The sequence below is a fragment of the Lonchura striata genome, chromosome 1A, assembly GCF_050655825.1.
Source record: "Lonchura striata isolate lonStrDom1 chromosome 1A, ASM5065582v1, whole genome shotgun sequence".
NCBI lineage: Eukaryota > Metazoa > Chordata > Aves > Passeriformes > Estrildidae > Lonchura > Lonchura striata.
In genome coordinates this window covers 19,319,881-19,344,352 of record NC_140741.1, presented here as the reverse complement: position 1 = coordinate 19,344,352, position 24,472 = coordinate 19,319,881, and the positions used below count along the sequence as shown (strand labels likewise).

The following is a 24,472-nucleotide window of genomic DNA, read 5'->3' as shown; positions in this document are numbered from 1 at the left end:
ACTAAATTACCAGGGTTCTGCCATGTTGAAGATGGACACATTGCACACACTGGCACACCTGGAAAAGTTGAGGGGCCAGATTTTTTCCAGTCATCAGGAAATCAAACAAGTAGCAACTGCTTTTTTCTACAGAAAATATTTATTTGCAAGAAAATGAAAAGCATAACATACTTCACTACATACATATTTAGGCTAAAAAAGCAGGTAGTCTGTTCTCTCATAGAATCAGGCAGATGATTTAAAAAGGAAAAACAGCAATTTCTTTCCACCCAATGGATATGTTTGCAGTGTGAACAATCAGGTGGGACCGTATCCAGATGACAGCACTTGTACAAAAATAGAAAGGTCACTGAACACAGACACAAAGTTAAATAGACATGGCAAGAGAATAGAGATATCTGCAGTCAGAAGAGGCCCCAATGAAGTTTACCAGGGAGTTTTTTTTTTTTTTTTTTTTTTTTTTTTGGGGGGGGAGGGTGCTTTTGCACTAGTATCACTGTCCCTGTCATCTTAGATAGGGGTTAAGTGTTTTCACAAACCTATACTGCATTCACATGAACAAAGGGAAAGACCAGCTTAAGTGCCCTAGCAGAATGACTGTTCTGCACTGCCCAAGGCAATGGAATTGGCCATGGATGCTTCTCTTCAAGAGAGCACCACCAGGTAATTTACCCTTGGAAGGCCTAGTGAATCTCAGGGAACTGGGATGCACCTGCACCACCCTCTAGAAGAAACTGCTTCCCCTGGCTGGTATTTCACTGTGCCCATGGAGTGGTTAGGGCATTAGTGCTCCCAGGGACCACCTTTTAAGGTTAATTTACACCACTTAAAGAAAAAAAATTAAACAAAAGAATTCAAAACCATAATTCTGAAGACCAAAAATGATACCAGAATATAAAATAATTATTTTTTTGTACCAAGCCAGAACTGGTCTCTAGAAAGGTCAGACAGTTTATGCACACACACAAAATGACACAGTGCAACAACATTCAGTCGACAATTAATCACAAGACAGTCTTCAGAGCAATTCACACAACAGTTGCACAAGTGCTCAGTGATGTGGAATGTGAACAGGTTTCAGAGAGAAATGCCTGGACTTTCTGCTGCACCAAGCCCAAAGTGCCCTGTGTGTTCAGGTAGATGCCTTTATTTAGCAACACTTACTATATGAAGATACCTGTTTTGATTTTGATACCTGTTGATCACTCACCATGCACATGTGCACAGATGTACACACATGCACACTCATTCTCACCAACTGTACAAATGAAGAAAGCAAGATGCCTTTATATCAGCACCACTGAATTAAAGTCTGTTACGGTAAAGTCAGATATGAGCAGAGTTCTGTTTAAAAAAAAAAAAATCAGTATCTGCCTCTGCTTCTCCCTCTCTCTCTTCCACTTCCTTCATTATGGACTACTAAGGTTCAGAAAGATTTTTACCTTAGAGGTTTAGAGGGTAAAGTGGGATATAACATAAAGGTCAGGTATGCATAAACAGGACTGCATAGCATTAAAGAGCAAGGGGAATAGGAGCAAACCTATACCTAGCAGGCAACTAATGAAACAGGCTATCACTGCTGATTCAGGCTATTACTGCTGATGTATGGAATCAACAACTAGAAGGTTTCCCTGTGACGCAAGGAGTCCCTTCACCTGCCTTTTTTTTCACCCTTTCTGTAAGACAGTTCTACAAATCCAGCTTTTCCATGTTCTGGTCTCACCTCTTTAGTTGCAGCTCTTGGAGGAAGAATCTGGACATCAGTTGTAGGGCAGACCAGAGACTACTGCTAACAAAGAATATTGAAACTCCATTCAGCATCAGATCCAAGCAGCATCACTAATTAGTTTCCTGCATGATGCACTTTTTTTCTACACAGGAATTTGATTCATATATATATACACACCTCAGTAAAGCAGAAAAAGGTGTGACATAAAAATGAGAAAACTAAATAGCAATTTCCCTCTCAATCCTGAAGTCTCCAAGGGATGCGGATCACCTAAGCAATGCAGTATTAATCAGGATCAACCTTCAACAAATTATCTGAATGCCCAGTGTCACTTTATTGGCCGTGAGAAAGCTACAAGAGGGATTGAATCCTTACATTTTCTTTGTAAAGACCTTACTTAACACGTACATCAGTTCATTCCCCTTTGCAACCCCCAAAGTTGTTAAACCTTAATGCTAGACAGTGCAAAGCAGCAATACATCATAGTACTACACTCTTATATAGGCTGGGACAACTTTAGTAGCTACAAAGTACTGACCTATCATTTCACCTTCAGAATACAGAATGTTCCCTTTTTAATTAGTGACTCAAGAAAGAAATATTTTAGTCACCAGGAGTATAAAAATACTCTGTATTTCTCTGTTCTTAGCTGCGTGGGTTTTGAACAATGGCCTCTTGGCATTAGCTAGAATCTAGAGCCCAAATACTCAGTGGAAATCCCTCCCAACGTAGCAATTAGCATCATTCACTTACTTGACCTACATTCTAAAAGTGTCTAGACAGAACTCACAACTGATAGTTGGGAGGGATGGGAGTGGAGAGGTGGGCTGGTTTCTCTAGCAGGGAAAAAAAAGTTTTTAGATTAATTTTTAGTCTATGTTAGAAGAATCAAGAACACATCAAGATACACTGTTACACAGAGAGATGTGGAAGAAGAGGTCCCCTGTCAGTATAAATCAGACCTGCAGCCTCCAAGAACAGTGTGTGAGAACCACGCTGGTTGTATCAGCTGGGATCTGGCCTAAGAACCTCAGCCTAATCCATTGGTCTGCACTGCTGAAAAATATTGAGTGGTACAGATGAAAAGAAAGAAGTGCAGCAAAGAAAGCAAAGAACTATAAATATCCTGGGGAGGGGGGGGGGAAGGCAACATTATCTACACACCGGTAATAAGGTTAGAAAGATCACATGCCCTGTAATTCAGACTTTAAAAATATACATATATATAAAATAATGCCCTATATTCCTTCATAGCTTATCTCCCTAGAAGCAAAGACCCAACATATCTAAACATGCTTTAACACTACAGGCCAAAAGGTAAGTTTACTAGTGTGTATAAAATTGTGCTGGTGAGCAATGTAACCTTACAGCTGAGGACTCCTAGGGTTTATCACTTAAGTCCTCTACTGGAAATGGAAATTATGTAGCACAGAAGGCCTTTGCTTACCCTGTCCATACACACACACATATTATTCCACAGCACCAAGTCACTGATCACCAGAAAAAGCACACTGACAGAAGGTTAAGGCCTTAAGTTATAGAGCTGAACTAACTAAAAGCACTTACTGGCATCCTCCTTGAATAAGCCTTACTACTCCTGCCCTATGCCCTTACCTCAGAGCACAAAAGCTGCCTCTCCACATGGTCTGCAGTGCATCAACATTCCCACGGGGTCACCCCTGGATGCTGAGGCTGGCAGTGCAATGGCACCTTGTCCGGCCCCTCCTGTCCCCTGCTAGGTACAGAACACGGGCACAAAGCCCCTCTGGAGATCCTGGGCCCTTGGCACACAACGGCCTGTGAGTAGGTGATGACAGGGGATTCCTTGGCCCCTGGCAGAGAAACCTGTTCTATTAAGGCCCCTGAAGAAAAATGATCACAAACACACCAAAGTGAAGCAAAGCTGTTCCTTATTATAAAGTAATATGTAATACAATAAATCCCCAAGCAATGTGTGTGCTAGGTCAAGAGATTCCCTAAAAAGGAGTACCTAAATATAATTTAAAGGATTACACAAACTAAGATTATAGCAATACATTATCAAACACTTACAAGAAATCAGTATGGCCATACTGGCTTGGGTGGATTAGTACAGAGGCCTGACCCAGACCATGGCCAGTTTAAAATGCTCAGGATGAAAACATGAGTGATTATCTTCCAACCAGATTTGAAACAATATGCCCAATTTAAACAAACAAAAGAAAAAAGGCAAAGTTTTAATTGTGGCCAGTGCAGTAGTTTCAGAGAGGAGGAGCTATTTTGGTTGTGCAAAATCATCTCTTTTTTAAGAGCTGAGAAATAATTCCACTTTGGTTTTCACACAGTGAAGTCAGCCAGCTGTATCTGAAATGGGAGGTGATCCATTTAGCTGGCAATGGGCAGGAGCTCAGGCTGCACAGTGCAAACTGCAAGACTGGTAAGTGGTGTTGTGCTTCACACCCTTGGGCCTCTTTTGCAAAAAATTTAACCACTTGGTTGCCCCCAAAGGCAAGGGCAAAAAACCAAGGGTGCTCTGGAAAAATAAGACCATTTAAGAAATTTTCTAAACTATGACCTTGCCCACTTATGCTGACCAGCTGGGGTCAATCCCAGCTTTCTCCTGTCACTTTGCTGACCTCAAGTGGCTGAGCAATGCAGCCACCCCTTGCGGCACTCAAAAGTGATCACTGTTTATGTGAAACCTTAAACCATTAAAAAAAAAAAAAACACAATCACAAAAGTTGTCCATGGATACTGAAATGATTCAGAGAGCCCAGCAGGATCACTGTGAAGGGAGACAGACTTTATGGTGGAGGCTGACCCATGCCAAGATGGGAACACTTGCAGAACAGACTGCAACAGCACTTCTCCTCTCATTGTCACCTCAGGTAAAACAATAAGGCACTTGGGTAGAAGAATAGGGCATCACCAAGAAGAGCATATCTGCACACCAGAATGAGTTCATGGAGTCAGGCACTTATTTCACTGTCACCGATGTGAAACACCCTCTTAAAATGGCACAGGGGAGACTGATCCACAGTCCTCTCCAATTCACCAAATCCCTTCCATTCACTTCACTGAATTTTGAGCCAGGCCTGAGGGTGGCAAAAAGGATGCTGAAAGAAGAAAGTCTAAGGAGAATGAAGAACAAGAAAGGAGCTGGTGCAACAGCTGCTGTAATAAAATACAAAATCAGTATTTTACAAAATAGATTAGTTGCAAGAAATATCTACTGTACATAGTAAAAAATTATTTGTAAGGCTAGGTTAGTTTTTCCCTTATTTACCATTAGGAAAAAAAAAATAAAAGAAAAAAGAGCTTCAAATTACTTTTTTTTTTTTAATTGACTTCTTCTGGTAAACTGTTATGTAGCTATATTAGCCTGCTGAATTAGGATTTTCACATTAGATTCATCCTCGATGGAGCATGAGTGCCCTTCTGTAGGAACCAGATAAAACCCTGCTCAAATTCTGGACTGAGTTCAACTATGCCCCTGCAGGGACAAATTGCAAGAAGCACAGCTCAGGCAAAGGCATGACCGGGGTACTGAGAAAGAGAGAAAGAGAGAGAGAGAGAGAGAGAGAGAAAGAGGACACTTGAAGACAACAACACTGTGGGACAAGGAAACAAAGCATGGAGAAGAGTACTGGTCCAGGATCAGACCTGAATGCTGCTCTTGGCTTTCTCAATGAGCCTGGGCCAGTCACTTCACCTTCCCACGTGCTCATCTCATTCCTCTTTTGACAGGTCTCCTGCCTATGTAATCAGCTCCTCAGATCAGAGGCTGCCTTGGCATGCAGTTAGCACAGGATCCACCAGCTCTAGGCATGAGCTGGGCCTGTCTGTACCCAAAGCAGTTGGTCTCAGATCACATCTCTGGAAAAGCAGGTAAGAGGAAAAAGAGACACACGGCTTTATTTTAGGACAATTCAAGCTTAAGGGAAGGAAATGAGTATTCAGTGATGTTTGTCTGTCTAATTTCAGGGTCTACCCAGATCACTTGCAGAGTTAGAAAAGCTCAGTTCTCTCTGCAACTATCTGAACAGAATTTTTCAAAGCTAATAAATACTATTTACAAAAGTAACAGGAAGATGGCAAGGAAAAGAAAACACAAGACAATCTGAGACGGGGTCTACACAAGAATTTTCATCAACCAGCTAGAAGTCAATAAATTAAATCCATACAGTCCTCTCAGGAGGCACTTCTGGTTTAAGCCTTACATTGATGTAGTTTGTTGGGAAGGAACTGACTTAAACTAAATAGATTAGCCTTAAGCAGACTAAAAAGGGCATCCATCTAAAATATTGCATAAATGCAACAAAACCTGCTTTCTAAACAGATTTAGTTAAACTAGTGTAGTTCTCCCACACAGTGTGTGATAAGACAGTGACTGATCTTTGTTTAATTTCTCAAGGGTGGAAGCAGGGAAGCCTACTGGGACTGCTTTCAATGCACAGAGAAACCTACCCTGCTAAGTGATGAAGAGATTGGAGGGGAGAAGAGAAAGAGCATGAGGAGGACAATTCAGCAGCATCATGGAACAGCCCTCTCCTGCCTGTGCTGTGAACTCAGCAGTGTCAGGACCCTTTCTTGTCCCTTCAGCAGCAGGCTGCACATGTGCTTCTCTATCCCCCCAAAAGGCTCAAGTGCTGTAGACCAGTAAGCACAGAGCTGTGGTGAGACTCTAAGCACCATCATGCTGCATCTCCACTCTCTCTCAATTACCTTCTCCCACATGCTCCCATTGGTTTTGCACAATTCACCCTTCTCCAGAATGTTATTGTGCTCAGATCAGGCTGTGTGCATGTACAGGCACACACCCACCAGTCACTGGCACGCTGCTGGCATCATCTGCCATCATAATTCAGTCCTGCCCTTGCAGTGTTAGGCAGGAAAGGGATAAAAGCAGAGAAAGGGACTGTGTGCGACGTGAGGAAGGGAGTTACAAAGACAAGAGATCCCATCTGTAGTCACAGCCTCATCAGTCAATGCAGAAGTTGAACTCCCTCTCTTTTGTACTTTGGTTCACTGAGGATGACAAGTCAGGGGAACTTTGGCTGAAAATATGTGGGAAGGAGGGAAGTCAAGAAAAAAGGCCTTTTTTATTTTAAGAGGTGGCATTGACTCTTCTATCTATTTCAATTATCTTCAGTGTTTCATTTCCTTCTAGTTCGGAGTTGACTCTGTAGGGAACAAAAAAACAAAGATTAATGCTAATAGTAATTTTTTAAAGTACATATCCTGCTTGATCTGGCTAATGCTAAAGAGCCATTCAGTATTTACCAGGTAGGTATGTGTCAGTTAGCTGAGTCTGGTAACATACTGAATTAATACTGAAGTAGTCATCTCTTTGGTTCTAGGCAAGCAAAGTTGCAGCAGAAAGAAGCACACATATTTAAACCAGTGACTCTCTCTCTTTTCAGAGGCCTGCAAAACTTACATTTATGTTTTTAAAAAAGAAAACAAAAAAGAATCCCTTACATTTCTACTAAAAGTGAGGGAACTCAGTGTAGGAACTTAAGTAGTCAGATAATTTTACATGTCTGTCTCTTGAGACTGAGTTCTGCAAACTTTCCACAGTAATGCTTTAGTAAAATCACTGCTGTGAGAAACTCCAGCTCTTCATGCCCTAACCTCATTGAAATTCCACTGAATCACAACCTCACACTTCCATACAACTGCCAAAAGCTTATTCCTTTGGGAAGCACACAAGTAAGTACTTTAAAGAAGTGGGTAGGCCCAACTAACAGGATTACAGGGGTTAGGTTTCTGGCAGAAGTACCGAGTTTGGCAGTTGTGTTACTACAGTTGTGTTGCAGCCACTTCTCCAGAGCAACAGTGACTTTGCCTATAGGCTCTCCAGATAAAAGCCAGACCCTTACTTCATGCTTCATGGTGCCCAGCATAGTTGAGCTGCTAGTCTAACCTCTGGCCTTCATGCATGAACAAGAGTGACACAGAAGACCCATGTGACAAACAGCCTACCCTGCACTCACCTGTGCTGCTGCAGGCCCAGCAGCACTGATTTCTCTAGCCTTGTCTCGTTGGCTATTGTGAACTGCATGATATCATCCTGCTGTGTCCCTGACACAGCCTCCAGGGACAGTGCTGTGAACTTGGAGGTGTCTGTTTGCCTGTCACTGTGATCTGCGAAGGAGATCGGGCTTGGTGCCTCCTCCAGTTGTTGAGGCTCTTCATAGATTAGTAGACTCCTCGACCTCACTGCATACAAAGACAGAAGGCAAAATGAGATGAGCAACAGACAGCTCAGAGAACAGCCCTGGTCATTTTAGGAAATGGAAACTGTTAGGGCAGAGCCAAAACTGCAAAGGCCTTTCCTTTCATAGTGATTAACTGGCTATTTAATTGCTAAAGAAAGAAACCACAGGTCCAGGTCCAGGTCCAGGTCGGGGTCAAAAAGCCCTAAATTACTCACAAAACAAGAACAAAATTAAATAATAACTTTGCTAATATATTGGTTCATTATGGTTATGCAATACTAACTCCCATTCCATCCTTGGACTCTTTGGTGACACTGGCAAACAAAAAAGCCACTGAAATAATTAGTGCATTTTAACAGTATTAATATTTGCTACTTAGTAGAAGCCCTGCTACCTTTGACAGACCACTAACTTTAGTTCCACAAACAGAGGCAAAAAATTCTTTAAACAGAAGTACCAAGCGGGCTAGTGAGAAAAAGTTTTGCTCATTTTTATGAAGTCTGCTGCCATCAGTGTAGTTTGCCAAGCTATCCTTCTCAGAAAAACACAGGTATATATAAAAAAACGGCCATTTAAGGAGCAGAAATGCAAGAGGTGCTTGAGAAGGGGGTTAGGAATGGGTGTGGAAAACAAGTGCTTAAGTACAACCAAGCAAGGAGCAAGACTGGAATAGCTGTCACTTACCAATGGAATCTGTGTAGGACTCCGGTGAGGAATGCTGCCTGGGCAACACCATCTTTGTAGCAGAAGGATATGGCCCATAGCTCTGAGAGAAGCTGCCAAAAACTACTGCAAAGCACAGCACCACCATCTGGCAAAGGGAAGATGGAGGAGAGGTGAGTGCACTTGACCCACATGCGCACATGAGAACTGATACTTTATCAAAATAAATCACTTGAGGCCATCCTCACCACTGCACACCTAGCAGAGGCACCTAAACAATTACAATTCAGTTCTTTAAAGGGCACATTTCAGTTCTGGGGTTCATTTTCAATGCCTGCACCATTCTGACCAGCAGCCTTTTTTACTCACAAAGCTGAAATGCAGATAAAGCTGCCATGTGTGTTTTACAGGCACTGCTGAGGATTTCCAAAGTTATTTCTGCTGCTGGCCCCAGTCTTGCTTCCAAGTGACAGTGGAGCTAGATTGGGAGAACAGCTTATGCCTTGTAAATTATTTCCATCAATTTACAGCACTTTAGGTATAAAGGGAGCTTGACAGCTGAGTGTAAGGAGGGAAAAGCAAATGTTTCATTCTACTAATTTTCTTATCTTGACTACTACTACTGAAATAGGACAGAGGTATATTTACAGCCTTAGTCATATTTTGATTTGGTTAAGCAAGTTTATTTTTATTGGTATCAAAAGCATTGAGCCTCAAAGGTCACCCTCATTTTCATTTTACAACCCTAGACACCATTTCCACCATATAATACTGCAGGAAATAAGAAAGTGGGTCCCTTGGAAGAGCATTACTCCTTCTTTCATCACTGCAGCACCCAAGCAAAAGCACAGGCCCAGTCTCCTCCAGAACTCACTACCTTCCCACAATCATTAATCTTCACCAGTCACAAGTCTCACCTCTCTCAAAATTGTCAAATCATGAAAAGGAGTTCCCTAAGCTGCAAAATTGCCACTGAGAGGCTTTGCAGAACAAGAAATGTGCCTTGAAAGAGCTTCTCATTCCCTCAGAATTCCCAGCTTTAGGGACACTCACCATAAGACAGGTCCCTGTTTGTGTGCTAGCTGCCTTACATGAGCGGGACACTTTGCCAGCAACCACGGCCTGGAGTCTCTGCAACTGCTGCAGAAGTGTTCTGGAAAGCAAAGACAACAGACAAGATCACACACACTGACCTGCTTGTTGGCTAAATAGATTTTTGTTTCAAATTCCACACATGGCAATAATACAGCATTTAGGATAAGGTAGAGATAGTTAAAGTCTTCTCCTTAAAATTACTAGCAAGGAATGGTTTTAATTTTACAAAGTTTTTACATGTATTAGCACTGAAATGTTCAAGATTTTTTGCTTTTCCCTCAGCCTATGTCCCTGAACAATTACTTCTCTAATACTTTCAGTAAGTTGTGATAAATAAAAATTGTATTTTCAGTGTTTCTATACAAAATGGCACATTAACAACTGAAACTGCTCTGCATGCAAGTGACCAGTTGCATATATAACCTGACTCTGTGTCATGAATTCAGCAAGAGTTTTGCCATTATTTTTAAAGATGCAAAATCAACTTTATAACTGCTCAGTTAGTAATCAAAATCTTCAACTGCTCTAGTTTGGTTATCAAAACCCCTTTTTCCCAAAATATTGCTATTTATTTGTTTAGAACACATGCTAGCTGACTTTTAAAGACAAGAACTTAAAACCACACATAGGCACAGTCTTCACTTCTCACATTCATTTATTAAATAAAACACTTTAAATATTTGTTATTTGCTATTTGTTAAATCCTGAAGAGTTGACAAAAATTGCAGATGCTTCAAGTGGCTACTCTGATTGTGTCTTTCAGAGGTTCCAACCACAATGACAATTCTCTTGTGGCTGGATTCAACAGGCCCAGAACAAAAGAGCCTTTCTGACTGTTTGGGATTGTTTTTTGTGGTTTGGTTTTTTTTTTGGTTGGGTTTTTTTGTGTTTTTTTTTTTTTTACTTCTGCTGTAGCATCAATTACTACAGTGAGAATACAAACAATTTAAATGGGAATTATCTCAAATTATGACTAGTACAAGATTTTCACAGCAGTTTTTTTTTAACAATCTATGAGCAACCCAAATACCAGTCCTCAACACAAATATAGTATAATTTTGCATCAAGATGTTAAATTTTCTATTTGTTCCCAAGTTTACTTTTCACTTCTCCTGTAAGTTTCACAATCTACTGTGGAGGATACCCCACAGAAACTCCAGATTACAGTTTTGGAGGCTGTTACGTCAAAAGCTAAAGCAAGAGGCAAGGTCAGGATGTCAGAGAAAATAGAAGGAGTATTTTAAGACCAAAATGGCTAAAAGCTAATTGTAGGACAGACCCAGAGGTGCCTTCGCAGCTCAATATACACTGGTCTGCCTATTTTAATAGATTTTTTTAATCATCAATGCTCATTGCTAATTAGGGTTTAATGAATTCAAGGACTTCAGGAATACATTCTGAAATGAGCACAAGGCATTCTCACAGCACAGATTTATCTGGGCCAGCAGATCCTTCTCAACTTGTTAAGAAAGGATATCTTGAATGCTCTTGAGAACATGGCTTACTCTGCAACTCAGTATTTAAAAAAGAGAGTGATATGTCCAATGCAATCCTTTATTCAGTAATCAGGCAAATTAAGAGATACAAACAGTGTCCACCACCTAAATGAGACCATCCTAATTCCCTGCTCCCTTTATCATCTCTTCCCAGTTCCCCTGGCATCCACTGCATGGTACAGTTTTCACCACCAGACCTGTGCCCATTATTTCCTTGCCCACAGCATTCCCACCACGTGCCACCAGCTGTGTCAGATGGCAATGCCCTTTCAACTCTGAACTTTCTGTGCTATTTTGGAAGGCTAAATCTTTCCCCCATTTCAGGCCTGACTCACTGGGCTCAGTGCAGAAATAGCTCTGCAGACTGAGGAGGAAGGAGCTCTTCTCCTCCTCAGCTCGGGGGCTGGCAGCAGCAGCAGCCTTGAAATGCTGATCATTCTTGCCACTTTTTGTGGAGGCGTCAGTGAGGAAACAGCTAATGGCTGGTGAGGAAATCAACAGAGAAGAGGCAATTCTCCTCAGTTTGTTCATCTCTGCCTTTTCATGCTCAATTTTAAAAACCTGTTGAGCAGAATGGGCCCAGAGAGCTGATTACAAAACAGTCTCTTTGGGAAGTGTAATTAGGCAGGTATTCTGAGGTCTCCTAGAGACAGAGGAAGATTCATCCTCCACCTTATTTACCAAATACCTTCACATAAAATGTCTTTCTTCCCCAAGCTGTTTATCTGTTTGAGCAGAGCTACTGTTTCCTTCTCAACAGACAAGGACTCAGTGTCTGGAGCTGACAGGATACAGGTGCATTTGCAACCTGTGAGCAAGAACTGAGGCAAGAACAAAATACAAGTTTGATCAGAGATGACATCAATTTATCCTGCCACTGCCAAAATGGGACACTCCATGGTGCATTTATTCTCTGTTTGAATCTGGAATGGTGGAAGACTGGATTATGAAGTCAAAAGATTCCCATACAAAAGCTTGTGAGTGGACAGCTGCATGGGTGATCTGGACTGGGAGAAGCAGAAGGAGCACAAAAGGGCCTTCCCTAAACTACGATGTTCCCTCTAAGTACCAGTAGAAAGGCCACAAATGCTTTTAGTGGAATACACTGCCTAAGGCTAAGTCCTAACAGGAGAAAATGCACTCCCAAAACAGCATGCTAAGGGGGTTTGCACCCACAGGGATTATTTTCACTGCGTCTGACACATCTCCCAGGGATATTCAATAAGAGGGTCAATTCCGTAGGAGGTGTGAGTGCGCTTTCACGCTTTTCCCTGCCAATGGAAGCACCTCACAGGAAAGCTGTAAAGTGACCGAAGACTCCTGCACTTCCTTACACATGCTGCCAGCAAACTTGGTCTGTCTGTTTTGGGCAAATATACACATATATTCATCTTCAGAAGAGACCTTTTCACTACCAAAGTAAGGGCCAAATCAAGCCTTCCCTTCTGCTTCCAGTGACACTTTAATTAAGGATAGAAAACTTGGCACTACAGAACCACCTGGGAGACTTCCTCAAATCAGTATTTCTGTTTAAAATCCAACATTGATTCAAACAAACAAAAAAACAACCGAACAAGACATCTTCTAAGGGACATCAAATACTTTATTTTCAAAAGTTTTTAGAGGATTATTCCTATTGTGGAGGAACAAAACCCAATTCTGATAAGGAGAGAGAAAAGTTATTCTGTCTTTTAACTCTACACAGATTCCTTCTCTACCTGTCCCATTTGTAGGAAAGGGAACAAATCCCAAAGTAAGGTTTTAACTAGAAGACCACTTAAATCCACTACCTTCCCTCATTTCAATTACAAAGAAAATCTCCACCAATATTTTCATAAAAGATGTTTCAGCATAAAAACCAATGTCCTCTGAAAGGAAGAAGTTACTCCAGGGCTGCCAAGCTTTGTCAACTATTGTAAGGGTGGCCTGAAATTAGCTGCACAATATCTAATTGCAACTTAAACCTAGATCCTTTACTCCTTGAAAATTATTTGCTGAAATGACTTTATCAGTCTCAAATGAAAAAACAAACAATATATCAGTGAAATCTGGCATTTTTGGTGCCAATAAACCCTTGGTGGGTCAGACTGATGTGCAACTTGATCTTTAGGTGGCTGGGAATTGAAGAAATGGAAGAACATCCTATTTTTATTTACAAAGCATTGTCTTTAAGGTGCTTGTTAGTGCAGATCTACACAGCTGGCTACTGCTACTCCATGGGAACAACTCTGGCAGCCACCTGCATTCATTGTCCATGTGTGACACTCTCAGCCACACATGCACTGGATCCTATGTCTATCATTTCTCCAGGAAAAGAAATCATCAAGATACTTACAAATACAGACTCAACAAAAGTGAGAAGCAAAAGCACTTCTCAACACGTTATACCCAGAACCAGATGTTTCAAAATTGTCTTTAAGCTCAAACAGGGTTCCCAGGTAGACCACACTGGTGTCAGAGAATGTTTGCAACCCTTTGGATCACTGGCAGTTTCTGCCTTTGGTCTCAGTGCCAAAATGGGAGTGTGACAAGCCTTCTTGGTGACTGGGACAACTTAGTTCAATACCCAGCACCAGCTTCTTCTCACGCCCTTGCTTTCTGAGAGAGCAGTGTCCCACATGCTTAGATGCTACTAAAACCAATGGCTCACTTGTGGCTACAAGACAAAAGAGATAAACGTGTAATAATGTGCTTCCTTAGTTTTGAGAAAACTGCCTAGGAAGGAACTTGGATGGGTTTCTTTTAAGGGTCTGAGTCACACAAATTCGGAGAGGTAACATATGCTACTGTTCTAATACTAAAGCTGACAAAAATGCTGCACTCACCCACTCAAGAGTAATGAGAATTAAAAACTCCAGCATCTTGATCCCCAGCCTCCTGCCTTGTCTTTTAAGATGTGTGAATGCCAAGGGAGATGCTCCTGGATGCAATTTTTTTTGACCACACCTGCATCCTTTGACATTACATCTTTTCAAATCCAGATTTTCAGGCTAAGGCTGGCTTTCAAGGAAGAATCTTCTAAATTTTTTCATGTTACTGAGAGTAATGAAGGAACACTTTTATCAGAAAAAAAATTTAGTGTTTCCATGGTTTGGAGTCAGATTTTGAAATGCAAGCAGGGTTTCCCTGAAGTCTTAGGTGTGTATCTATGCAAATGTTTTCTATATATAGATTAACATACTCTTAAAATCTGATTGCACATACTGAAACTGCTATTCAATAGCTGTATGTTTTGGAAATAGCTCTTCAGTGCCTCTCAATCCAGCTAGACTACACAAATATGATAGTGACTGACAGCAATACACATTCATTAACTTTCAGGTAAGCAACTAAAGCCCAACTTTTCAACAAGGTAAAAATCCAACTTTGTCTACTTCTACACTTGAAAGTGTCATTTTAACATGTAAACATAGCTCTTACTTTCCCGTTTTCTTCCATTCTTACCATCTCTAACAATAGGAGAACAGCTTTGATATTTGTAGATCTAATATTAGATAATATGTTCAATAATGTCTTCATTTTTTTACTGAAAAAAATACTCAAAGTTACAACTAAAGTCAACTAGGCTCTGCTTTGGCCATATTAAATATGATACATGTATGCCTAACTGTGCTAGGTGCTTTGAGAAATAAAGCCCTAAACGTATAAAATCAGGCATCTGATGCACCAAACTGACACTAAATAACTTTGACCACAACTGTTCTGAATTTAGATTGCTGACTGTCTGTAGGAGATGAAAGTTCCAGCTATAGGATGCTGTGAAGACAAGTTCTGAAACATGTGAACAGTTTCTGGATGTCATGCCAAGGCTCTGTGCAAATACCAATGAGGAAATGAGACATTTTGAATTCATTTTAGGATGGGGATAATGTTCATTAAACCAGGGCCTGGAACCATTCTCTGAATGAGACAGTTGTACAGTTCTACAATAAACAGGAAAAGTGGCTTTTTGTAGTTAAGGTGAAAAACCCTATAATGTGATATGTTACAAAACTGAGGTTTGATGAAAGCAGGCACTTTAACAAATTCCTCAGTACTTAACACATAAGCCTTAGCAGATTTTAGACACAGTTGATATCTAAATAGCCAAAACAGCATTGCCATGAGTTACAAGAATTTCTGTGCAGAAGGATGAACATCTGCTTCTCTGCATGAGATTGCACATCAATATCAATGCCATTGCAGAGGGAAGGAAACAACACAACCCATCCCACATGGCCAAAGTATGAAGGATTTGGAGATCATCCCACTTACCTAAAACTTTTTAGAGCATTTAGCATGAAAGAATTAAGATAATCAAATAATAGATAAGATGCTAAAGGTCCTTTATGAAAGAATATCCAACAAAGCTTGAGTGCATCCTCAACAGATCAGAAATCTGGAAAACAGCTGGCTAAATTTATCTTAACTGAGAAGAACAACTCCAGGGTTGATAACATCTTGTCCCCAAGTAGATAATCTGTAGCTGCACCTTTTGTTAAGAGAAGCTGGCTTCAGTACCTTCTGGGACAAATTCTGTGTGAGACATCTCTACTCCACACCTACAGAATAGTTCCTGATTCTTTTATGTCAAACCCTGGAGGACGATGTAAGAGGCACAGAAATGGCTTGGCTCTCCTCAAGCAAGCAGCAGATGTCTTTATGCATGAGTAGTGTGTGGGAGACACTCTCCAGCAAGTCACAGTGCTACAGGGTCTGGCTTCATGAAATTAAGAGACTGGATCCAGAGATTAGAAACAACACATGCCACTCAATTAGCAATGCACTGGCTGCCATATGAGCTCTAGGGCCATTTTCCATGATCGTGGGTCTTATCTTCAAAACCCAGCCTCCCCCCACACTTCAGTGTCACCATCAAGTTCCTTGGTAATATTCAGCCATCACTGCAAATGCCTCTAACTGGGAAGTGTTAAGGGTGGGCTCATCTAGTACCTACTCACTGGAATTTGCCACACTGAGCATAAGCCAGGATTGACACTGCACTCTCTCAGCTAACATTAAATTAAAAGCTTAGCTATTCAACATCTTCTGCCACGTGTCCTTTGAAAAAGCCACCACTGAGTCACTCATTTTTTCAGAAATGAAAAAGCAAGAAGGTGATTTTCCCCTCCAAATGAAGGAAATTCTGGGGTGTGAGATAGCTACAAGTGTGCACAGTGATTGCAATGACATCTAGTAGTGCATAAGGAAATAATGACTCTTGAGTTTCAGCACTGTTATTTCTGAAAGTGTCACATCTCAAGTTAAGGCTTCCTGGTAAAATTTCAGTAAATAAAGACAATTGGGACGGCTAGTTTTTTTGTTCTGCTTTACTAATTACATTCCTTTGGGCAGCAGAGGAACTCAGACAAGAGTGCTAAAAGGTTTCTCAAGCACACCACAGGCCGGGGAGGCAGTTTAAGACATGCCATCAAGACCTCCATACTTTACATCCCACTGCAGTCACAATAACTGGCTTTACACATCTTTCTCTAACACGAACCCCATCAGACACAGCTATTGTTGACATTTCAGCTGATCTCTTAACCTTCAGATTTTCACTTTTCATGGTAATATCCTGCTTCCAAGTTTTGTTTGATGATCTCCATACCTTACCTGTTAGTGTTCTCTAGGACTTCAACCTTCTTACGCAGCTCACTGTTTTCATTTGAGCAGGTCTCAACTCTGGAGACAGTACAATGAAAGAGAAATATAAAAACATCAGTTATTTATTCAAGTGATTATAAAACAAGCCAAACTTGCTTTCACTGAGAGCTCTATGATCTTGCCTACATTTAAAGAAACAATTACACCAATGAACTTCAGTCATAATATTTCATCACATTTCATAGTGTGAAACACAAAGCAAAAGTTGCATTAGCTATCTGGGAAATGCCATGCATCTGAAATCAGAGCCTCAAATTTTGAGTCTATGAGGGCTAGTAAGCCATGAGATTAAAGACAGTGCTCAAGACTGTCCCAAGATACTACCCATTTCCAAACTGTCTCTGGAAATCCTCAAACTAAAGGACATTGTCATATAACATGTAAGAGGTCAAAGTAAAATATGTGACTCCTAAGAAAACAAACAGAACCATCCTGAATAGCTTCAAGAAGCAAAAAGGGAAAAGAAAATATCCATGATATCTGGTATGCATGAAGTGGAATTTCAGAAGAGGAACTCTGAGGAAGTGAGACAGAGCTATAAAGAGACAAGAAAAAAAAATGGAAATTACATCAAGGATATCACTAAAGATGGTACAAGGGTTTTAACAGAACCATCTGGTGAATTGCATAAGAGTAATACTAGAATATTCATCTCCTGGAAGAAAGATTAATTTGGGATATAAATCACTAACTGGGGGTTTGGCTCCTGCCTGCTAAGGGAAGTCGATGGGTCACATGCTATTTTCCCAAGTCCTGCTTATTTTCCCAGGCAGACCTGACTGATTCACCCACTTCCTATTTCTGTTTTCATCTGCACTAGAAGACAGAGTTTACTCACTCTGGATCGATCTTTCCCTGAACACTGCCTGTCCACTAGGCCAACATGGTTGCCTGAGGTGAAGGCCAATACAGCTGGGTCTTGTCTAATTTAAGGTGTGAAGTGTTTGCTGGCACATTAGGGACCAGCTGCAGGCAGGCACAGTCCTGACACCAACAAGCAGCTGCCAGGAACACGGCCTTTTCTCAGTCACTGCCACGAGATGGCAGCTGGCACTCTATGCATGGAACTGTCCCAGCAGCCACAGCTGGATCCCTTCCCAGTCCCACAACTGGTGCTATTGGCCTGCTTGAAACAGGAAGGAGGCTGGCTTACTTTTTTTCCAGGCTGTCCATGTATTCTTTCTTTTTTCTTCTACTTTCCTGGGCAGAGATCTAAGGAAAAAGGATGAAAAACACCAAATATTTGCACAAAAAACAAAAGCATCAGAGACAAATTAATAAACTGGTAAAAAGCCCCAATGTTATTGGTTTCAAGATTCTGTCTTATTCTCATATCTATTCCTGGCAAGCAAAGCACTGGCTTGATCTATCTCCACATTCTGAAGCAAGGCTCCTCCTTTCACTCGCACAAAAAGAGATCATCCCCTGCTAACCTTAAATAGTAAATCAGATTCATCTGGATAGAATATCCCAGGACAAATACCAAAAGATGATCCCAGGACGAGGTCATGCATCCAGGAGAGAAAAAGCCCACCAATGTATTAAAAAGCTGCTTTGCAGACAAGGACATGGGTCCTGATGAACAAGTCAAACAACTATCAGCAGTAGTGTGCCCCTGTTGGAAAAGCAGCCAACCAAACATAGGTCTGCATCAAGGAGATTGTAGTTAGCAGGCCCAGAGGAGTGGTTCTTCCCCCTCTGTTCACTGGCTGCAAAACCACAGCTGAGTACAGCAGTGCAGTCCATGGCTCAGAAACAAATCCTCTGCATGTACAGAAGCAGGCCCAGAGGCAGAGCTCTGCCATAATAAACATGCCAGAGCACAGGATTTCAGGAAAGGAAGAAAAAGATGGGCTTGTTCAGATTGAAGAAGAGAAGGCTGAGAAGGGAATCTGATTTATGCTGTCTTTAAATATCTCAGCAAACATGATGTCAGAGCTCTCAAAGGCACACAGCAAAATGGCAAGAGGCATCAAATACAAGTTGCAGCAAAGGAAATTCCAATCACACATTAGGGATTCTATTTATTTGTTTTTACTACAAGAGTGGACTAATATGGGAACATGGTGCCCAGAGACACAGGGGACTCATCACCCTTTGCAGCAGTAAAACGTGACTGGACAAGACCCTGAGCAATCTCCTCTAATCTGACCCTGCTTTCCAAGCCAGGGCTTTGACCAAAGGACCTCCAGATTTCTCTTCAATATGTATTACTCTGCTTCTATGTCAGTGGCACATAAAATGCACTAGATCACTTCAGACAATTTAAAAAAAAAACCAGTACAAAATTCCAATTTAGTGTGACCAAATTTAAACTTCGATCTGCAAAAGCAGTAGCAGAATATAGTAACCATGAAATATGTGCTAAAATCCTCTAGAACAAGTGAACTGGCCAGGACTGAAAAAAACTGAATTCTTCCCTGTCACTAGGATCATCCCCATGCCAGAAGGAAAAAAAAAAACAAACTTGTAGGGTATTTGGTATCCTTGATATCAACTTTACAGGTCCCTGAATTCAGTGATCAAAAGACTAGTGCACTGAAATACAGAGTCATATTTTAAAACAGGGAACAGAAAAGAACACCATGCGAAGAATACAGAGCTCTTTGCCTGCTGTAAGGGTAGGATTGTACTGATTTTTAAATGGAGACAAGCCACAGCAACTTGATACCCTGCCTGCTAAATACTCCATTGTTAGTGGGGTCAGGTAAATACCTACACTGAGGCACACTCACACTGACAGAAAATGTGATGGACGTGTTTAGGAACAAAGAAAAGCACTTTGTTAAAAGACAACTTAGAGCATCCAACAGTACCACGGACCATTACTGCAGAATTCTGCAGCAATTTTTTCAATGAAGGACAACTAAGAACCACCCAGCAAAGCTAACTAACATTTACCTTGTTTTTTATTTTCCTGCGGATTTTCTTTAGAACTTTCTCCTCTGCTTTTGTCAGGGGCAGTTTGGTAGGGATTGGGTAGCCCTCTGCTATCAGCGTCCTCTTCTCTTCCTCTGTCAGGATGAGGGGGCCAGTCCCCTGTAATTTCTTCAAGGGTCATAGAAATGAAATGAAATAAAATAAAACAGTAAGTGCACACAGTCCTAGAAGAAAAGGTTGTTAGGGAGGAGGCAGCAGGTCTCCCACTTCAGACAGGACTAGGCCTACTGGAACAGCCTCCTGCAATTGGGAATGTGTGGAAGACCTTTCAAGTAACTTCCATTCAAGTTCAAATCTTTGGGACAGGATTCTCTGTTGTTCTTGGCCCAGCTCTGTCCACACTGGGGTAACAGTATAACTGCCTTTGGCTCAAACAGGGGAAGAGACATACGAGAAACACTAATGAAAATCCCTCCCTAAAGATCACCAGCTGTTAATAACATGACAAGAGGACAGATGCAGATTTACCAGAGACAGGTCAACCCAGCAGGGCTGGGCCCTAAGGCAAAACACAGTCCATGATGGGATAAACCTAATAACACCAGTGAACCCTGTCTCAGTTTAAAGGAGAGGCACATGCTGTTCCCTGTGGGAACAGAACAGACCAGTGAGCAAGAATTACTGGATCTGCAGTTTTGACCAGAGATGAATTCATCGAAACAACAACAGAAAGTTAGCAAATCTCTGTCAAAACCAGTAATTAAAAAAGTAAAAAAAAAAAAAGAGACACAGATAAATGGTGGAGAAAGAGAGCTCAACTCACATGTGGTGCAGTCAGGAGAGGGGAATTGGAGAGCATCGAAGCTGTTCGCGACGCAGCCTTCGCCGTGGCCTGGAGCTGGATTGGGCTGGAAGGAGGGAGTGAGCGAGCTGGGCTCTGCCCTCCTTCAGAGTCACTGCCATGGCTGCTCGGAGGGGTGGGAGGCAAATGCAGGGGATCCACTGCTGAATGGCCACAGAGACAGAAAGTTACACAAGGGTTTAAGGGGTTGATTCAAATTGCCACTAAAACCATCACTGCCATACAGTTTCCAGGACTAGGAGCATCTGCTAAAAAATGGAGCAAGCAGAAATGGCAAATTGCAAGAGGTTTGGAGCGTGCAGGTCTCCAAAGAAGGAATGAAATGCAGCAGCTATCTTTAGGTTTGACAGACAAAACAGGGCTCTGTGCATATGCTCCAGTACTTCTACCTACACTTCAGCTCCTTCTTCAAATGCCTTGAGGTTCATGTATAATGTAAAGTACAAGTTTCAGTTCCCTGTTCATGGGAAACCACATTAACAGAGGGGCTCTGAGTCAGCATACTTTTTATCCAAAAACAATAGTATTTTCTAACTTTAAACATTAGATTAAACAAGCTGCCAGTAGTTGCAGGGGAAGAGATCACAACCAAGGAGTTACATGATCAGGAAGGAGAGAAAGGCCTCCTAAGGACATGATTTGGCACAGCTGAGAAGTGACTGACAACCTAGTGACAGCAAAGGCTTCAATGCACTGATGGAGCAGGAGCAGCACAGGCAGCCACCACAGCAACCTCTCTCACACTATCCAGGGCCATAAGATAACCTCAGCTGCAGCCAAAAGAATCTGCTCTAGCATTGTCAGTCAAAGTGCTGCTTATGACCCACTCTTACTAAATGGACAATTTAGCAGATGCTCAAAACAGCCATAACTAAGTCACTTTTCCTCTGAGCTAAATTTACAGCAATTGAATTTTGAAATAGGAAGATACAGGGCAAATTTGCCACTTTCCACTGTTGTTATGCTTTGCAAATTTGAGTTGAAAAGATCAAATGGGTGGTGAGGGAGGATGGAAGAAAAATAGTAATTAAAAAATCTATAATACTCTTTTTGTCTCACATGTTAGCTCTTGCAGTTGCCAGAAGAAACAATTTGAAAACAGAAAGGCCCTTAATCCCACAAAGTGAGCAAACAAATCTATACCTGGGTTGAGATACAGCCTTCCTTTATCCACCTACATCATTTGCTTCTCCCCCTAGAGCAGTGCTACTTATCCACGGAAATTAATTCCCTAACAGAATATCAAGTGTTTCTAACTGAAATGCAGTTTTCTGCTCAGATCTCACACCAAATATCTGGCTCTTCCAAAGTTTTCTTGGCTTTAATTGTGTTTAGCTTTCAGGGTAGGGATCTTTGCTCCTCCTTTCACATTAGACTGCAAGTACAAAGAAATAATGGTTGTTCTTAAAACTAATACGGTACAAACAGATTCACCTAACTTTTATTTTCATATAAACTCACATCCTGCTTTTGCATCAGAGGTTAACAGTGAAGTTTCTTAAATCTTAACTAAGTCTCCTCAAATTTATTTCTTTTCTATCCTAAACAATCCTGTACTTGAATAATTAAAGCTCCCTTTAGTACAATTATTAATACCCTACAGAGAAAAAGGGATAATTTTCTTTTGATTAAAAAGGTGGGGGGAAAAAGAAAGAAAGAAAAAAGAAAAAGAAAAAGAAAAAGAAAAAGAAAAAGAAAAAGAAAAAGAAAAAGAAAAAGAAAAAGAAAAAGAAAAAGAAAAAGAAAAAGAAAAAGAAAAAGAAAAAGAAAAAGAAAAAGAAAAAGAAAAAGAAAAAGAAAAAGAAAAAGAAAAAGAAAACCTCACATAAAGGCTCAGAGAGACTCTGACTCTTCAATAGCCTGAGTTGAATCCCTATAAAACAACAGATTCAGCCTAAAATCTAACATGGTGAATGAAAAATCCAAATATTTAATCAGGGTAAAGTAGATTTATTGTACTTTCTGGACATCTACCCCTACATTTTCATTTGGTATTTAACAGACCTTCCTTAGAAGAGAGGTTCAGGAACTGATCCACTTCATGGGGCTCCAATTTAATCTCTGGAAGAACTTTCTGGGTCAGTGGTTTCATCTAGAAAAGAGAAATTAACAGTATGAAAACCTGGAGTACACATCTTAAAAATCTTAATAGAAGGACACAAGGATTACTTCTCCATAAATGGAGAGGTTTCCTCTCCTCCTGCTCTGCCACAAGAAAAGCTTTAACTGCTTCACACAGTTTGCTAAACCAGGCTATAGAGAATATGGCCCTGACTACTCCCACTATGGCTTTTCTTACTACTATATTTAGCTAAAATAAAAGATTACGCTTCAGAGATGACATTTCAGACTGAAAGCTAACATGTAACCCACTCAAATTACTTCTCTTAGCAACAGAGCTGCTGCTAGGATTTGCTGGACAGCACGGTCTGTTTGAGCAGGGACAGAAACAGCCCTGGGAGTCAGGGAGATTCTCTTAAAGGCCATTGTCATCTGGGAGCAAGAGCAAAGTGCCAGTCGCTGAGCACCAGGTTTTGGGACCCAGGTTCCTTTAACAGTGCTGAGGAGCAGGAAAACAGACAGTCACTGCTGACTGAAGCTTGGAAGACACCTGGCTTGCCCCACTGACAAGGCTGGGGCACCAGGCTGCCAAGCTGTTGCCCAGAGCCTGTCTGTGTGCTGCAGTGCCAGGCCTGAGGAAGCCAGTCTGGCACACCAGCAGGTTAACTGAAGCCAAAATCTCTCTCAGTAACCTGTGGAACTAATCCATGCAACAGCAAGGAACCACCATCAAGTCCCAATACTCTGCAAATCACAGCATCCTAAGCTACAGCAGGACTATGTCCTGGGAACAGCACATTCAAGTTAGCAGAAAATTATGGGAAACTTGTGCTTAGCTTTTGTCAGTTTCTCATACAAAAATTTCTGTTGCACATATTTCTGATCCACATTCAAGTAGAAATATTTCTTTTCAGCATATATCAACTCTCTCCAGCCTGGACTGACATTGCATCCTGGGGGTTGACAAAAGCCATGCCTTTTCCTCTACTGGCTGGGGACCCTAGTGAGCCACCAGCTGCTGCAGTTCATTCTCCTTACCCCAACCACAGCCAAACTAAGCTCTTTAGAATGCCCACTGGCTGCTCCAGCTGTGGTCAGAAAAGCATCACAAAGCTCCTTGTGATGCTGGTTGGTCCGGAAGTAGCTGCAGCTTGAAATGTCAAAGCTTCACACTGGCAAAAGTAACTCTGCAGGCAAACAGAAACTCTCCAATCAATCCAAACAAGGAGTCTTGCTCTGCTTAGGGGAAGGCCCAGCAGCATGAAAGCAAGTCCTTATGAAAGACACTTAGTTTGTCACAGGCTTGATAGAGCAAATGGATTAGTCAGTTCAGGTGCAATTGGTTCATTAGAAACTATTCAAATATTTCATGAAACCCAAGAGCCCCAGGCTTTGGGGCCAGCATAGAAGATAAAGTTGTGTATCCAACCATTAAGAGCTAAAGATGCAGACAACAACTCTTACAGCAATAGTGGGACACCAGCAAACATTAAAAACCATTGAAACAGACTGCAGAGTGCACCCTGGACTGCCAAGCTCTGGCACCAAGGGGTCTGCACTGGAATGTAGCCTTAGGAGAACATGCAGCTAACTGTGCAGAGAGAACAGAGTCTGCAGTACCAGGGCATCTGTCTGTAGCTCCGGCTGTTCCCCCTCCAGTGACGTGGCCGTGACGGTGAGACTGACTGAGGGAGCAAGGCCTGATGTCTCACAAAGCCCTGGCTCAGTCTTTATTGCAGCTGGAGTAAACTCTGTAGCCAGACACCATTCCTCATTTTCCAGGTCACCTGCCAGGGAAGGAAATTGGACACCACATGTTTAGATCAGAAACAGAAAGACT

At 41.5% G+C, this 24,472-nt stretch overlaps 1 protein-coding gene across 5 annotated transcripts in view; it reads right to left on the bottom strand.

Moving 5' to 3' along the window:
- Positions 1–5,144: 5,144 nt before the first annotated feature.
- Positions 5,145–24,472, bottom strand: part of CREB3L2 (cAMP responsive element binding protein 3 like 2) — a 69,460-nt gene continuing 50,132 nt past the window's right edge. For 3 of the 5 annotated variants that reach the window (XM_021552030.4, XM_021552028.4, XM_085568625.1), the window contains exons 3-12: positions 24,253–24,419; positions 22,576–22,663; positions 20,533–20,714; positions 19,731–19,877; positions 17,983–18,041; positions 16,779–16,847; positions 9,646–9,745; positions 8,614–8,740; positions 7,705–7,930; positions 5,145–6,891 (exon numbers count right to left, since the gene is read on the bottom strand). In XM_021552030.4, the coding sequence (XP_021407705.1) occupies positions 6,816–6,891; positions 7,705–7,930; positions 8,614–8,740; positions 9,646–9,745; positions 16,779–16,847; positions 17,983–18,041; positions 19,731–19,877; positions 20,533–20,714; positions 22,576–22,663; positions 24,253–24,419 (1,241 nt within the window). In that variant the 3' untranslated portion in view covers positions 5,145–6,815. The remainder of the gene's footprint in view (positions 6,892–7,704; positions 7,931–8,613; positions 8,741–9,645; positions 9,746–16,778; positions 16,848–17,982; positions 18,042–19,730; positions 19,878–20,532; positions 20,715–22,575; positions 22,664–24,252; positions 24,420–24,472) is intronic. The other 2 variants (XM_085568624.1, XM_021552029.4) reach the window with 1 other exon arrangement.